At 39.4% G+C, this 17,121-nt stretch overlaps 1 protein-coding gene across 1 annotated transcript in view; it reads right to left on the bottom strand.

Annotated features, from left to right (window-relative positions):
• Positions 1-6,678: 6,678 nt before the first annotated feature.
• gfra1b (gdnf family receptor alpha 1b) overlaps positions 6,679-17,121 on the bottom strand; it is a 42,302-nt gene continuing 31,859 nt past the window's right edge. Inside the window, exons 7-10 of the mRNA XM_030077050.1 lie at positions 14,161-14,295; positions 11,561-11,760; positions 9,041-9,088; positions 6,679-7,806 (exon numbers count right to left, since the gene is read on the bottom strand). Of these exons, the coding sequence (XP_029932910.1) occupies positions 7,654-7,806; positions 9,041-9,088; positions 11,561-11,760; positions 14,161-14,295 (536 nt within the window). The 3' untranslated portion in view covers positions 6,679-7,653. The remainder of the gene's footprint in view (positions 7,807-9,040; positions 9,089-11,560; positions 11,761-14,160; positions 14,296-17,121) is intronic.

Genomic DNA, 17,121 nt, shown 5'->3' on the forward strand with positions numbered 1-17,121 from the left:
TGATATGGTTATTGTGTTGGGTCCACTAACTGCTGCCAACATATTCTTCTTAATGTCTGGTCATTGTCCAAGGATGATTGCTAATTACAGACAAAAAGATGCAATATATTTACAAAGGCTCGAGTCGCTCTTTTTGCCTTTCTGGACGTGTGTGCATCAGTAGAGGCCCTTCCAATAGCTATAATTCACCCTATCATTACACTAATTGTAGATCGTGTTCACAAAGAATGCCTTCTCTGTCTTTCTTAATGGCCCCATGAGTCATGCCAACTGACCATGAAAAAAGGCTTACGGCTGTAGAAATCCATTGCTCTGTCCATGTTCCCATGGCTATAGTTTAAATCCAGTGGAGCCAACATCAGCAAATGGACATTGAATAATGGTAGCTCAGCTAAGCAGCTTGGACTATACAGCTACATTTTTAAGGGTTTCTGACATGCACAGGCAAGGTGGTGATTTAAAAGATTAGATGAAACATGTTTAAAAAATTATATATACATTAAAAGAACATAAACAGTCACATGAATATAATCACATTAATTCAGGTCAATAGTACTAAGTATTCCATCAGGTATCACAGTGTATGGGTCTTGATGGAATAAATGCAATCACTTTCAAATTAAGAGCCAGTCATAAAAGGCCTGAAATATAGCTTTGTTCATATGTAGTTTTCTTCTAAACATTATCAAGAAACAAAAGTATTTAAAGTGGCTTGGTTTGTGTTTGAGTGTTTGAGTCACTTGGTCTCAGTGACACAGCTCATCCTGTGTACAAATGATGTTGCAAAATGGGAGCATGTAGATGGAGAGAGAGATTGGACCTAGACTGGAGTCACGTGGGAGCCCTCGGGTGACGTCAGCTGAGGAAGATGATGAATTACCTATTATGACAGAGCAGGTTCTATTTGAAAGACTGGATCTGAGCCAGCCTCTTGCTGAGCAGATACACCCACCCTGTGCTTAACAAGGTCAATTAAAACTGAATGTGACAAATGTGACACACGAAGGCATACATGGAACTGCATTCAAAACAATACCAAGGCAGTATGACATACCTGAACACCACCAAGTTTTTTTTTTTTTTTTTTTTTAACAGTTTTATTGCTTGTTTATGATTTAAATTCATGTGCATGTATTCCTATCATGTTATCCTACAGTCTGCACCTTCAGCTCATAAGTAATAGAATTCAGTTTTCAAAACATCAAAGAATATTGCTGTGCAAATAGTTTTAGGGCTCACAACGTATTAGATTTGCCAGATACACTAATTACTAATTCAAGAAGCCAAACTAAATCTACTGACAAGGAGTGTATTCAGCTGCTCCACGTATGCTTCGTGCTCTGTGATACATTTCCAGACGAAATAGAAATCAGTGGCTGAGCCATAATTTCTGAAGCTCAGCTTGATACAGATTTGTCTCTATGCAATTATCACTAGCTGTCTAAGCTGGGATTGTCGTATTTGACACAGACTAATTTTATATAAAAGATATTCCCTGTAAAAAGATGATCAAATGGTCAGTTTAGTGATAATTTTATGACCTTGAGGACAGGTCCATTCAGGGTCTGAGTGCAGAGTCAGTCACCTCCAGAAGTTTGTAACATTATAGACGGTGTGGTGGAGGCTGCATTATGGTGGAGACTAGCTGGCACTTAGTTCTTGATCCCTGCTGAGGAGCCATGAAATGCCTGATGGCTGCAGAGAGTGTGTGTGCTGTTTGCACCACCACAAACCACAATAAACCAGTGTCAACTAGACCTGCCATATTTAACAATCTTTCCTCAGAGGCAGTAGTCAAAGTCCATGCAGTGTAATTCCATTAAACTGGGGGGAAATACATACGTTTACAATAATGCCTGCCTTAATTAAGCATGCAGTGTTTTGATCAGTAACCAGCAAAGGTACACAGTGTTTTAGAATTTCTCATGTACTATCTTGTAAAATAAACGGTTATGGCTGTAAACTGAAAACAAAACATGAATAAACTATTGTAATTTATACATTGACATGTAATTTAGCATAACATTTGCAACTGTTAACATCAACCCTGAATCCACAAGGTTTTACACAACCCAAGTCATATATAGTATCACATTTCCATAAAAAATAGCTAACAGCTGGCCACACACCCCCTTCCACAAAGAACACAGCCGGCAGCTGTGTTCTTTGTGGCAAAAGGGTGTGTAGAGGTCAAGGACCCTGAAATAGCAAGAAAAAGCAATTTTGCCTTCAAATGAAAGCCATTGTTAGGTTTGAAAAGCAAAGAATAGTTATTGCAGTGATCTAGGAAAATAATGTAAGCTCTTCTTCATTGTGCATGTCAAATCATTTGTAGTAGGAACGGGAGATTACAGGAGACCAGTAAATCAGTGTACAATGCAAAAGACAGCCGACTAATACTGGTGGACACAGGAGATTAATCACACATTTGGATTTCCCCACTGTCTCAGGTCCAATCTCTCAACTTGTGCTCTCCCACACTCCTCTGCATTTGAGGTGCTGGTGTCCAACCGTGTGCCATGGGGGGGACTAAGACAATCCAGGGTTCTCCTTCCCACCAATCACGACACCACGTGACTTCTCTAATTTGTTGCTTGCTTTCTGCTTGGAGTATGCTGATTAGTGAAATCAGCTGCTGTGGTATTTGATTGGAAGGACAACCTGCGGACTCTTGGCCCACGATGACACGTGATTGGATGCCGTTGCAAACTCGCATGGGGGAGAATCATTATTTTGATTGGGAACAGCTGTTATGGTAAGTGGAGGCCTTCACCCCGGTATGCCCTGTGTGGAGATGGCGCTCTCCGTGGTGCTGAACTGACCCAGTGGCATGATGGCCCCCACTTAGGCACTTGGTATTACTTAAAAAAATGCCGCTTAAGGTTTAATTTTGAAAATTGTTCCTGTTTCCAATGTATTTATTGGTTAGTGACAGGTACAATTAACTTTGTTTGTTTGAAAAAATAAATTCCAGGAGGTAGGAGGTCCTTTAAATGCATATGTTGCTGTTTATTTGTAAAAGTTAGGCCCTAAAAGGACCATGAAACTGACTCAGTGGCATGAGGGCCCACACTTTGGCACTTAGTATGACTCAAAAAATGCTTGGGACTTATTTTGAAAATTGTGAAGTCCTGGTTCTTTTATTTATTCACTGGCCAGCCACAGGTATAATTAATTTTGTTTATCTGAAAAAAAAAAACAAAAAAAAAAACAGGAGCTCCTTTAAAAGCATATGTTGCTGTTTATTTGTAAAAATCAGGCCTTAAAAGGACCTTAGAACATGTACTGCACTGGTCCCTAACACTTAGCAATATAGTGACAGTCTACCTCCTCTCAGAGCTTAAGCCACAAGTAAACATTTGGTTTGGACAACAATGTAGGCCGATGTTGAGTAGAACATAAGAGGGGTGAAGAGGAGGAGGAGGAAGGAGGACACCCATTTTTTCTGGTACAATTGTTTTTTGTTTTCTTCAATTGTGATTTTGTTTGAGGAAAGTTATAGTTTTTCCCCCATTACTGATAGTATGATATGTATGGAATACACATTCATACTTTACACATTTGGATACTTGTGTGTGTGTGTGTGTGTGTGTGTGTGTGTGTGTGTGTGTGTGTGTGCTCACTTCATGTATAACAAAACTTGCAACTTGCTATGCCCTGCATAAGTGTTTTTCATCTCCACTATCAGTGTGTAGTTGGTGCTTCATGTGCTTATTCAAATGATGGTTTGTGCGTCGTGTATTGACGCAAAAACACAAGTTTTTAAAAGAGTTTGAAGAGTTTTGCAGGAATTGGTTGCTTTTGCAAGAGATATGTAATATATTGCTGGTTTGGTGAAACATCTTGTGGTTAGTGTGCAGAGTTTTGCAAAAGTAGCCTTTAGTTTCAAAGCTAGTGCCTAAGCAATCAGAAAAAACACTTCAAGCTTCAAGTTAATAGCTACTTCAGTGGGTAATGGTATCACAGTACAGAGAGCAGTTGCACATTCTTTCCCACATTCCTTTAAATAAAGATGATGCCTGTATTGATCCAATCATGTCTAGGTTAGCAGAGGGTCATGAACCTCTCCTAACTTTGTCCAAAACAGCTCATTTAAGCTCGACACTTGATATTTTCTTCATTTTGTCAGCTCATCCTAGCATTTAAAAAGTTTCTGGAGTCTTTCATCTTTTCAGTCAAGTAGAGCTTAGGGCTGTAGCGTCACTGTGCAATCAGGGAACTGCAGTATTATCTCTCATCTCGGTACCTGCGCTCCCCTGGAGAAGATATGAGGGGAAGCATCTCAAAACAACTTCTGCCATGGCGCATTTGCTGTGAGAATGCAGGCACGCCTTGACATTTGGGCACAATAACAACAACAGCAACAACAAACAAAAGCAATAAACGTGAAATAGCTGCTTTTCCCATGGTTAATGGAAAAGGTGAAGTCCACAGAGTGGATTCGAGGGGCTGAAACGATGTTGCAGGAGAGGTCAAAGTTGCAGTAATTAGATGTGGCCCCTACAAGGCAGCGCTACTGTGATTGAACTGTTTTATCAGTATCCTCTTTGATCTATGCCAAGGGTGAACATTTGGATTGGAGACGCGCAGTGTTTTTACTGTCACAGGGGTGGTGGTATGTGGGGGATGTGAACACTATCCCACAGTCCTCTGAGCTTTATGGCAAAGGAGCTGTAAATCACACCTCTGCCTATAGAGCAATAATATTTATCATAAATTTAATCAGAACTAATTTGGTCTTGAGCTTCCAGTAATCTACTAGGTGTAATGTGTGATGCAGTCTTAAAACTTAAACAGTGAAACCGTTTCCACAACCCAGTGCATTATTATTGCTCCCAAATCTCATTAAGGGGTACAATGTAACATAAATTGAACATGTGAAGACAGCTATTTTTTTCATGCAGCGCTCAAAATGAAGGGTTTCACTCCAAAATGTCAAATATACATTTTTAGAATATGAAACATAATGAAGATAAATATAACTACAGAAATACATATGACTGTTTATCCAAAGACCATAATGCCATTACTAAACAGATTTAGGGTCACAATAAGTTTTGTTTTCATGTAAAAAAAAAAAAATAAAAATAAAAATAATAATTTTGTCTGGCAGGTCATCACATATTTCTAATGGTGGATTTTTCCATTTTGAAATGAACTTTGGTTTACGGTGGTTTACTTTGTAGGCTCTGCAACACATTCGATGCCTAAGGTCATCATCTGGCGCTGACATTTTTGGGGATGTCAGCATGTTAAATTCGGCTTGTTTTTATTAGCTATAGTGATGAGTTTTTGCTCAGGTTGCATGCTCTTTTTAAAGTAACATTTTCTTGCATTTCTCTAATTTTCGGCTGCGATTTGTGAAGGTAAAGTACATTATATTAAAATCTGTCTCTAACATTTTCCCCCCACAAGTCAGTCAAAACGGACAGTGGCCCCTGCATGCATAACTTGAGATGGAAATTCTGTCCCTTTCAGTTTCATGACACACCTAATAAATCTTAAGCTCTCTCTCTCGGTCAAGTATTCCATCACTGTGCCAAAACAGGTGGGTCATATTCTTCTGCTAGACGTGTCCCCCCTCCTGTCCAGTGAGTCGTCTGTCCTCTAAGGGCTATGTCCTTGTCTGCCTATGTCACTCTGCACCAGGACTGATGTGATCTGACTGACAATTGCAGTCTGTCTGCCAGGTACTATCATATAATCTCGCCTGCTGGGAGTTGTAGTTAATGAATGAAGAGATAAACTAACATGAGGAAAGGGAGTGCTGCGAGCCAAAAAGAGGATTTTGTGAATGTCTTAGTATTTGATGTCGACTGTAGAAACCATGACTCCGGTGCATTTGAATCACTGTTCACTGTTTTTATTTCAGCTATTTAGGCAAACATCGAATAAATAACCAAATCCCAAAATGTAATTCATGGCGATTTTACATATGGAGGCCACCCCTTTTCCAAACATTAGGGGTGAGAATATTAATATCTATAGCTTGAATTAGACCACATTTATGCAGCAGCTACTGACCTCAACTTCTGTTTGATGTATTACAATCACTGGTATATTTAAACAAAAAGACAGCCTTTCAGAAAAGCAAACTGATACACAATCCATATCGAAGTGCATCATTAGGAGGGTCAGTTTAGACGTACATGGATGTGGTTTTATGAGACACCACATTTGATCACACATTTTCAGAAATAAATGAGACATGTTTTGAATATTTACCATCATACTGTACATTCTATGAATTTCGTCCATAATTATGCTGTCTTTTCAGCTGGTGTTTTGATATTTTCCTTTTGCCTCAGGACCGATCATTACCAGTCAATGTCACTCAACTACTGCCTTTTGACATTTGCTCTCAATTATGGGTAAACACACTCTTTTAAACATCACCCTCTGTCTTTTCAGTGCTTTCTCTTGAGCAAGACACTGCATATGGATATGAAAAAAAAAAAAAAAGTTGGGCCAGACTTATGAGCTGCTTTCTGGTCATCAAAAACAAAGTTCGACAGCAACACAAGAATGAAATTACTTGGATTTGGTCATTAAAAATACTTCTGTTGGCGCCTTGTGTTTTCATTGCTGTACAGAGAAAGGTTGCTATTCCAGTGGACACTCAGAATCACAGAATAAAAAAAAAAAAATCATACTTTTAAGTCTTCCAAATGAAAGAAATGCCACCCATCCACTGCAGATCACATTCTATACATCATAGCTACACTGAGTAAAGCTGATAGGCCCCAGAAACCAGATACTAACACTCTCCAAAACACAACAGACAATATTTTACAAGCTAAAGGCAGCATACTGCAATATAGTGTACACTAATCATATGTACAAATGTTCTTCCAGAGGTAATGTGATAAAACCACCACAACAATCAAATAAGTATACAAAACTGACCTGTATATTGTGCTGAACATGTTCAAGAGAGAATGTTAACTTTCGTCTAACTGGTTATGTTTGCTTCCTCTGAGGAAATTCAGACAGGGTGTGATGGGCCTTTTAAAAGGAGCAGGTGAAATGTTTCACATCAGCCTCCTGTAATCATATCCCACACTGGATGTTTTAAGAAATTAAATGTGTTAGCCGTTCATCTTAATAATTTACAGATGAACAAAGACGTTTACTGTCATTTCAGTTGGTCTTTTCTCAAACTAAAACAGTTATGTGGACGGGACAAAACTAAACACAGTTAAGGAGAAAATGATCCACTTTACGCTCAAATGACCGTTCAGCCACACTGGCAGTTCGCTCAGTCAAATGCGCACCGATTTCACGTGTCCTAAAGAAGTGCATTTATTCACATGGATATCAGTTCACAGGGTTAACTCCAAAGCATGAGTGTTTTGAAGTTACCAAGCTGGAGGGTAAGCAGGGCTGATATCTCTGCAATGGCTTTAGCCGGTCCAGTCCTTTTTCAACACAGCATCGGCACAAACCAAGCCACAAAGGCGATGCGAAATCCTTGAAGATGCTTCATTGTGGTCAGCAGTTTCCATATGTTATGCTTTCGCCTTGTTGTGTCACTCCTTTTTGTTCAAAAAAAGTGTAGGTGTTGAAACTTTGGCAAATGTCCAAATTAAAATGATGCGGAATCACTTCTGGAGGTAAAGGGCAGAGGTGCTGTTCGTCCAATGAGCAGAAATTCTACAAAAGCTGGAGACCTTGAAGAGGTGATACGATGGGCGTAAAGGCGAAGGTTAGGGCCAGGAGCATGTTTGAGGGGTGTAAGCAGGTGAGTTCAGCTGGAGAGCTTCTCGCAATGGCATTTGAGTCAATGGATTCATCCAACTGAGGGTTCTGGGGAGAAGACAGGAATGTTACATTGAAACTGAGTGGAACATCGAGGCCACTTTTGAAGCTGATAATGCATGGGGGACAAAATGCAAGATATCAGGGTAACACGTGTTGTTTAGGAATAAAATTACTGCAAGCTGAATTTTTCTCAGCCTATCTTTCTTAAGGCATCAGTCACCTAATTGTCACCTTTTGAGTACAACTGGCCTACAAAATCAGTTTTTTTTTTTCAATAAATATTGCATTTGGAAAAAAAAAAAAAAAAAAAAAATCAGTCAAATTAGACTCACGTCGCATTTAGGGTGGGAAACCCTACCTGGGAAGTCAAAATTGTGGCACTACCATCAGCACATTCCAGCAAAAACTGCCTGGTATGATACATTTGTAACAATAGACTGACAACATTTGTCATTTCTTCAGTCCAAGTTTAGTGAAGCTACTCAGCATGGCTTCATCTGCTTGTTCTCAGCTGACATGAGTGGAGCCCAGCATGTTTTTTTTTTTTGCTTGTTTGTTTTTTCCCCCTCTTCTTAACTGCTGTAGTCCTGTTTTAAAGAAAAAAAAACACATTCCTAGATGCCTCAGCACTGTTACACTGAGCTATAGCTGGTTGTGTATCACTTGAGGCCTGCCTATTACCTTGAACCTGTTTTGCCATCTTCTCCTGAACTCTGTCACCTACAAGACGTTTTCACCCAAAGGAGGGCAGCCATTTGAGACACTGGAACTGGCACATCTGGCACCGGCTTTCACAGCACATATCAAAAGTCACTTTGGTGACTTATTTCTTGAGGAACAAAACTGAATTTGCACACAGGACATCCCCGACTCCAACCCAAAAACCAAACAGCCCACCTGCAGTAAACACATGAAGACTCTTTGATGCAATTTAGACAACTGGACCTTGATGGTTTGGAGGTAGCTATAGCATTACCACTGAAGTAGCTGACTGCCTACAAAAACAAATTGTTTATCAATGTCATGCATGTACCCTTCAATCCACTCATCTGTGCCTTTGATTTGGAGCTTTTGGGTAATCTGGCCTGGCATTCTGCTCATCTTGACAAAATTAAGTGTTAATGTGTATGTTACATTTTTGTACAAAAATTTGCCCTGGTTTCCACCTGCTTCACTGTGTCCCTGTAGGCAGCATTTCCTTCCCCAGTTATGGCGAAAATCTGATACAGTATGGCTGCAGAGTAAATAAAGCCAAATGGCAGAAGAAAACCATTCTTACCACACACAGAGCAGCATCTACTGTTACATTTGACTGCAATTTCTGGGCCTGGAAGGAAGGAAAGAAGGAAGAAAGCAAGCAAACAAGGAGGAAAGAAAGAAAGGAAAGAATCAATGAATTCCAGCCATTTTTAGTTTTAACTTGTACGTTTGCATGTCTTTCAAGATTTCAAAGAGGGCTCACGGTGCAAAATGATGTGAAATAATGACTGACTCTTTGCACTATCGCCCTTTATTCAGCCTTTATTTGTCTTAATGTACATGCGTTTGAAGAAATCCTCTTAGCCTGGAGGCTGAACTGCAGGGAAGGGAAGGCATTGTCTTAACCTTTTGAAGAGGCCATGCAAACTCAGTCACTCCTGAATACCGCATTAGTAAAGAAGCACGTCATACTCCACCTCCTATTGTTCGGGAAAAAAGTAGCCACAGGAAGAAAATTTATGATAATACTTTTTGCTGCACACCAATTCCCATAGTTAAGACCTGCACGGACCACTTTGTACAATCTTGTGTGTGTGTGTGTGTGTGTGTGTGTACAGTTTTGTCTGTGTGAGATTACATGTTTGTGCCAGCTCAAGGTTAGGACAGTTTAATAAATTAACTTTTTTTAACCTTTTCATGCACGCACACACCGATGGAATACAGCAAATGCAGCAAATGATAAAGTGACTCTACTGTCTAGTGGCTTGGGAACATAATAAACACATTGGTTTGTAAGTACAAAGAATCCTATAAAACAGAATTGTGGAAAAGAATGATTAATTGCTCTATAGGAGGTCTTTCCTCCAGGAGGATCTTTACGCTGGTGATAAATCATATTATCGCTATTAAAAGCCAATATGATAAATTGTCTGGCTTGAAGTATGTGATATCATCTCATTTAAAAATATAGTTCTATAGTATTTATCATAAGGCAATAGCCAGGGTCTGAAATGTGTTGGTGAAGCCAAAAAGTTCCGAAGTAGCTTGAATGCAAATTTGCAAAAGCAGTGTGTAAAGTTTGTGTGCTTGTGCATGTTTAGACACAACTGATAGTGTGTATGCATAAACCTTCAATATTAGTGCCTGTTCTACAATAAAAAACAACTTTTTTTCAGTTTTATGCAGCATTGTTACATATTACGTCACTGCATCATATACCAATCTTCCCTGATACTTTTTATTTGTGAACAAATGTTTGTGTTTGTATGTGTGTGTGCATGCTCATGTGCACGTCTGTATGAAGGCATTCAGTGGGTGGAGAGTAGGCTACCACTGCAGGGCATTTCTGATGTTAATGTGGCAACTAATTAGCTCTGACATGACAGCTTTGGCAATTTTGACTCCACACTGATGTCTCATCTTTCTGCCCAGGAGGAGGGATACTGCGCGTGTAATCATGAAGGCATCCCAGAGCCATCAAGGTGACAGAGCCAGGCCTCTGAATGAGAGCCGTCACATGTGGGATGAAGCCGAGCTCTACCTGATATTTAGGTCTCAGCGTGGCGGCCCCTTTCACAGGTATTTTGGAACCTTTCTGATCATTCAGAAATGAAGCGACTCTGATTTCCGAGGAAAAAAAAAATCAGGACAATGGCTAACGTTTGCACCTTATAAACCCTTCCAAATGGTTGATATAGTGCAGAGAAAAGTTCACATTTGCCATTGATTATCTCTTGAAATATCATGCAAGCATTTTGACAAATCAACAGGCCACCACCATGGATTGTCAGCCACCTTGTGACAAAATTGATAACTAATTAGCTTTTCATAGCTGTCCTTTTTTCGACAAGGAATACTAAAATTAAGAAATATAACATCAAAAATTCATCGTGGCACCCTTTCAAAGGCCAATAAACACAAAATCAATGGATGAGGTCTTGAGCACACACGGAAAATTTTTTATTGGATCCTACAACTAACCTTTCAACATTCCCACCTATTGAATAATTAAATAATTTCCTTAACTGTGCGCTCCAGACATCATCCCTTTATTTACTCTGATTGTTCTGTCTGTTTTGAGGCAGCGGTTTTAAGTCGCTTGTTGGTGGATGCGTGGATCTTTTCTTATCACCAGGCCAGTAAACACTCTCAGTGAATGGGTGAGATCAGTGGAGGTATGAGCTGGCTGGCAGTCATTCCCCTGAGTCAGACACAATCTGACTGGGCGGCCCATCAGATTTATGACACATTTATGAGTTCTTGCACGCTGCAATCCTCAGCCAATTCCCCTCACAAATTTCGGGGGATGTAAAATACTGCTATGTATGCTATGTGCTCAAACACAATGCAGCGGTGTACTTTAGAAATATTGCTTGTTTGGCTGGGATTGGTTTTGTGTTGTTTTGTTAATGCATACTGAAGTGTAATGGAGCAAAATACATGAAAAATACATGAAATAATTTGGATAAAAGTAGCAGCAGAAATGTCCCCCCCTCCCGCTTCCAGAGCACACACATTATATTGTATATATGCTGAAACTCGTGGTAGGAAAATGAATTTACATTAAGCGTGAACACAAATGAGGAAACTCCAAGCTCACCTGTAAGGTCCCACAGAAGTGATAGAGTGGGTCGGCCTCCAGGTTCAGTTTGTTCATGTTTGTCGCTGCATCCAGTGCGTTGCTGCTCTGCTCTTTAGCTCTCTGAGGGCTTCTGGGCTGCTGCACGGTCGGCTGGATCGGCGGCTGGGGTTGCCACACTCCAACATCGGTCCCGTTGCCAAAAGCCTGGATGGCGTTGCCTGCAAGGACACAGAGTGCATTTCTACATGCATTCCTGATCCTATGCACATACAAAATCTTAAACTATTTTTTTTCCTGGCATTACCACTTATTTAGACAGTATAGGACAGACAATGATAGGAAAAATGCGAGTGAGAAAAGAGTATACATTTAAGACAATGAGTTAGATTCAAACCACCAATGTTGTAATTACATGTTACAGTATGTATCTCATCTACGAGAAATCTTAACCCTCCTCCTGCTATCTTAGGGGTCAATTTGAGCCAATTCGGTGTTTAACATCTCTAAATACATGACTAACATTGTTTGGCCTCATATTTCTTGGCTTTTCCTAGTTCAGTGGGGACAGGTGGGTAAAAATAAAATTACCATATATTTTCAATGTCCTGGACACATTTTGTAGCTGTAGGTGTTACTAGGCTTTACACACATTTGCTTTAGCTGGTTTGGATGACACTGAAGAACTATAACATGCCATTTATAATCATCAAAAAACTGACTTGTCTCAAATTTTCTTTAGGGTCCTCACCTAACATCAGCACACCTGTAGTAGCACCACAACCACTGATAGTTAATGTGACATTTGGGGGAGAAAAACCTGATTCCCACAAGAACTTAGGTTATGTTTTATGTAAGGGGCTATTTAGATACTCAATAAGACACATAAACTTGGATAACAATTTTTATTATAATGCTTTTCAGGAGGTTTAAGATACTGGAATTGGTAAATCTGAAGCTAACAGGAGGGTTAATTTTATCCAATGCCTGAAGCCCTTTAGTCTGGGAAATAAGCGCATGCAGCAGGGCACAAAAGGTAATTTCATTGTGTGATTCTCCTGCACAGCAGTATCATAAGTCCTGTGGTCTCACATGAATGAACTCACTGACTGCTCGAAATGATAGTTCCAAACTTTTTTTTTCCAAGAATGATTTGACTTATTTATGGAGCATACCTTTCATAAGCAAAGCAGAGTACGAGTCAAAATTGACTCCCGCTTGATCGATCAAACTGACTCCGTATCTCATTATAAATAAGAATCCATTCTAAACGAATTGGTGTTAGTTGCTGACAAAGTGATTCAGTTTGCTTTGAACTGTTCAATTAATCCAATCTTTCTCTGGTATCACCATAATATGTCCTGACTTCTTGGACTTCCAGCATGGAAATATCAAGGTAATGGGATGACGTACAGAAGAGGTGTTCAAAAGCACCACATCGCAACATGTAATCCCATTTCCCACCGTCATGTCCCAAGCTCACCATTTCATAACAAGCCAATTTACACACTCATGACCACCTGAGAATGACCCCTATTGATTTTGGTGACCCTAGGACTTTCCCTGTAGCGCCACCATTAGGTCAAATGTTTGAATTAGAATTAGTATATCTTGAAAAATTTGTATCTGAATTTTTTCAAAAGAGGATATAGATTGAAATTTATCCATGTCTCTGATATTAATGAACCCAGGAGGATTAAGCCTCTTTATTTTGGTGACCCCATGACCTTTCCTATAGCGCCACCATCAGGTCAAACTTTCAATTTTAAAATTAGTGTATCTTTAAAAGCTTTCATCTGAATCTTTTCAAATTTTCTGGACATATTTATGACACCTTGAGGATGAACCCTATTGATTTTGGTGGCCCTATACCCTTTCCTCTTCCTCTAGCGCCACCACCAGGTCAGAGTCTCAACTTAGAATTAGTGTATCTTGGACAGCAGGTAATATTGTTATATTTTGATCATGAGAGCCTGTATGTTCCCGCACCTGCTTTCCCACACATAAGAATAGATGTCATTTGTCTATGTGACCTTATCCGGTGAAGAATATTGGATTTGTCTTCCACCACATTTAAAAATGTATTTTGGGACACCGTGCACTGTCAGTCTTAGTTTAAACATGACTGGAGTTTTGTTATGACACAAGAGCTTCTAACAATACAATGTGGAAAACCTGCGGATAAACTAAGGGATGTAATGGAGGGAAAACCTGCAAAAACCCAGTTTAACCACCATTTTTAGCCTGGCATGGATCATTTTAACCATAATCCATCCTTCCATCATACCATTTAGTATCAGGCTGAAATAAATGGGATGAGGAGAGTGTCTTTAGGGAGCAAAAATCATAAATCAACACATGATTTTTGGTGGTTTGACTGGTTGATTGTGTATCTGCCTTTTATTTGCCACTACTGATTTTTTTTTTCATACACTTTGCACTGAACTAGAAACCGTATTTTAAGGAACACTGGTTAAAGACACATTTAAGAATATTTTGAAGCTTGTCATTCATTTTATCCATCATTTTGAGGATTTTCAGTCAGTCCATCACTGGGGAAAAATGATGGGGAACGTAGGGAAGGGGGAACGTCTGCTGCACAGATGAATATGGGAACTCACGTAAGCATCGGTTGCTGGTGAAAAACTCTGCAAATTTGTCACAGTCTGGCTTGCTGTTGCCGCTGTTGCTGCAGTCACACCATGGGGACAGACTGATGCCGAGAGATCGCAAGTAATTGGGGGTCATCACTGTACCTGGAGAACACAAGGAAAGAGAATATATTTACTTTCTGCCCTGGAGAATGGGGAAGATTTGAACCCCTGCCTATTGAGTGGGTGTTTCTTGCCCTGGGTTCAAATCTCATAAGATCCCTGCGGGATATTTTAATTCCTCTATACATTATGGCACCTGCTGAAGGCAAAAGAAAAGTAAAATAAAGAACAGATCTTAGACGTTATTGTTAGAAGCAGAACTGCAATCAAACAATGCTTATAGCAAATTACATACAAAATACTGACATGTACTGAGTACTGACATGAGCCGTAAATAAAAGCTGAGTGTACAATTAAAGACAAATAAAAAAGGTCTGTTTGTGCACAATTCTGATCTGAAAAGACGCCTTTATGACTAGAGACAGATATATTGGACCAGAGACGCCAGAAATTATATGTAATTACTCTGATCTCAGCTGAGAATGAAAACCATTTCTTTACTGTCTTTTTTTTTTTTTTACCATGGCTTCTGACAGAAGTGATTTGAAAAGGTCAATATGAAGCAAACTTATCAGATTGAAACTTTTCTTTGATAACAATAACCTTTTTTTCCCCAGCCACATATTATTTGCTGAAAGTGGGAAAAAAAACAACTTGCAGTCAGTCATTTCAAAAATAAAAACATTCATTTATAATGTACGTACTTACATACATTCATAAACAGATGCACTTTCAATGTGTAATTTATTATAAAATGCAAGAGAACATGTTGGGCTGTGATCATTAAAAGAATTAACTCTACACGTCCCTGTATAGCTGTATCACCTGAGTCCATGCAAGTAAATTCTCTCATTTTGTTACTATTAGTCATTTCTCAATAGAGCCCAGACGTCATTTGCTGAAAATGATTTTTATTGCACTATGGCAAGTTGGATCGCACCCAGGAGAGGAGTGAAGTGTCTCACCCCAAATGACCGACCTGAGCTCAAGCTCTTAAAGATAATGGCGCTGCGGTGACTGCTCTGTGGCAAAACACGATAGCTGCAAATTGCCACTGCCCGGTTACACAATCCTCAAATTAAATTTTGGTGAAAACAACAAAACAAAAAAAAGTAGGCATTTGACACAGACTTGATCGAAGTCAGGACAGCTTTCATTTACAATAGCAGCAAATTTTAAAATTTTTGAAAAACACAACAAGACCCTCAACTTGAGCTTTAATCACAAAGTGCAGCTGCTGTGAATGGGTGGGTATATTAGAATAACGGCACATGATTCCCAGATGTTAATACTACATGAATACATGAAAGTCAATGTACCAGTCATTTTATAACCAAAGTAATCCTGTACTCCATTGAGCCTCATTATCCCTCCTGATTAATAGCTAGTACTGTTGCATTGCTGGAATACTTCAATCACTTCGCACCAGTCGTTTATGCTACTTGAATCAGACACTGATACTCCTGTTAGTACTGTGATTAGGATTCTGCTTTTTCCTGCTAGTGTGCGACGTCTCATGGCATTGTTATGTGTTGGTCCTGCAGCTCTTTGGACACACACTGCGCCTCACTGCGATTGCAAGAAAGCTGATCTGAGAACACACATAACCCATGGATTCAAATTTCGATGTTATTTTAAAATCGCCCCTACCTCAGAAACGGCTAGGGGCAGCCGGAGACGTTTGGGAGCTCGACGCGCTTCTCTCTTCCAGGGTCTCGGCACCAGTGTAATCAAGGCGAGTTCCTGATTGTTCAAAGTTTTGCTTGGCATTTAAAGTGATTTTATTTCAATCTTATCTGGGTGACTGCTGTGCTTTTTACAGCATGCTTCTGGTTACAGCGCGGTATCCGCTATTATCTTTTTACTGGCTGGTGTTTTTTCTTTGGCTGGGTAGCAGTGTGGTTCTATCCTGTGCTGCCCATAGAGCTCACCTATAAAAACAAGTTATATGTTCATGTGCTCTGGGTTTGTGTTGGGACAAGGTAAATCACTTTAAAATGCCTCTTTAATATTTATATTTGTGCTGACATAAAAAAAAGCTTATTAAAACACAGTACTAAAAACACATTGATAACTAAGACCTTTGATGACAAAGTTGTTTTTATGATTTTTTTTTCAGCTAATATAGCAGATTTCTCGTGAGCTCCTTCCTACCAGAACATTTTATGTCCCCTCCCTGCCGAGAAGCCAACAAAAAGCATCTCGCAGATTGTGCGGCAAACACTGAAACAAATCATTAGTTGTGCTGTTTACAATGCTGACAGGTGCGGTTTTGCTGATGTTACCTTTTCGGCTGTCAGTACTCTGCAGCATCAAGTAACACATTCATAAAATAAACCTACATGTATCAGAATTACATAATTTAACTACTTTTTTATTCACATTTAATAAATTTCTAAACTATTTTGAGAGGGCTGGTCATCACTGTGACAGGAATGACTTTTTTTGTTTGTTTGTTTGTTTTTTGCACACAGAGTTTTTAAAGCAATTTTACAGCATTTTAAAGCAAGAGCAATAGCAACCAGATGGATATGGTATTAGACAGAATCAGTTTCTCATTCTCCAGTCAGTGCCACCTATCTAAAACTGTCATTTGTTTTAAAAGGTAAAAGCCACAGTGCCTGGGTGGTTTCATCATTACACCGTACTTGCTTTACTCAATCTTGATTGATGAGAGGAATTTCACACTGAAATGACTAAAGTCCATTACAGAGTGTAGTGAATATTGTCATAACATGGCAGGTTTTTGGTAGTTTGTATGTGTCGCAACCCGTAATGTGCTGTGTAACAAGCATCAAACAGCATCAATTAACAAACCATTTCTGGAAAATTAGCCAACTTCTGAAATAATTATAAAACACTTTGAAG

Source organism: Myripristis murdjan, chromosome 19 (assembly GCF_902150065.1).
Source record: "Myripristis murdjan chromosome 19, fMyrMur1.1, whole genome shotgun sequence".
Classification (NCBI taxonomy): Eukaryota; Metazoa; Chordata; class Actinopteri; order Holocentriformes; family Holocentridae; genus Myripristis; species Myripristis murdjan.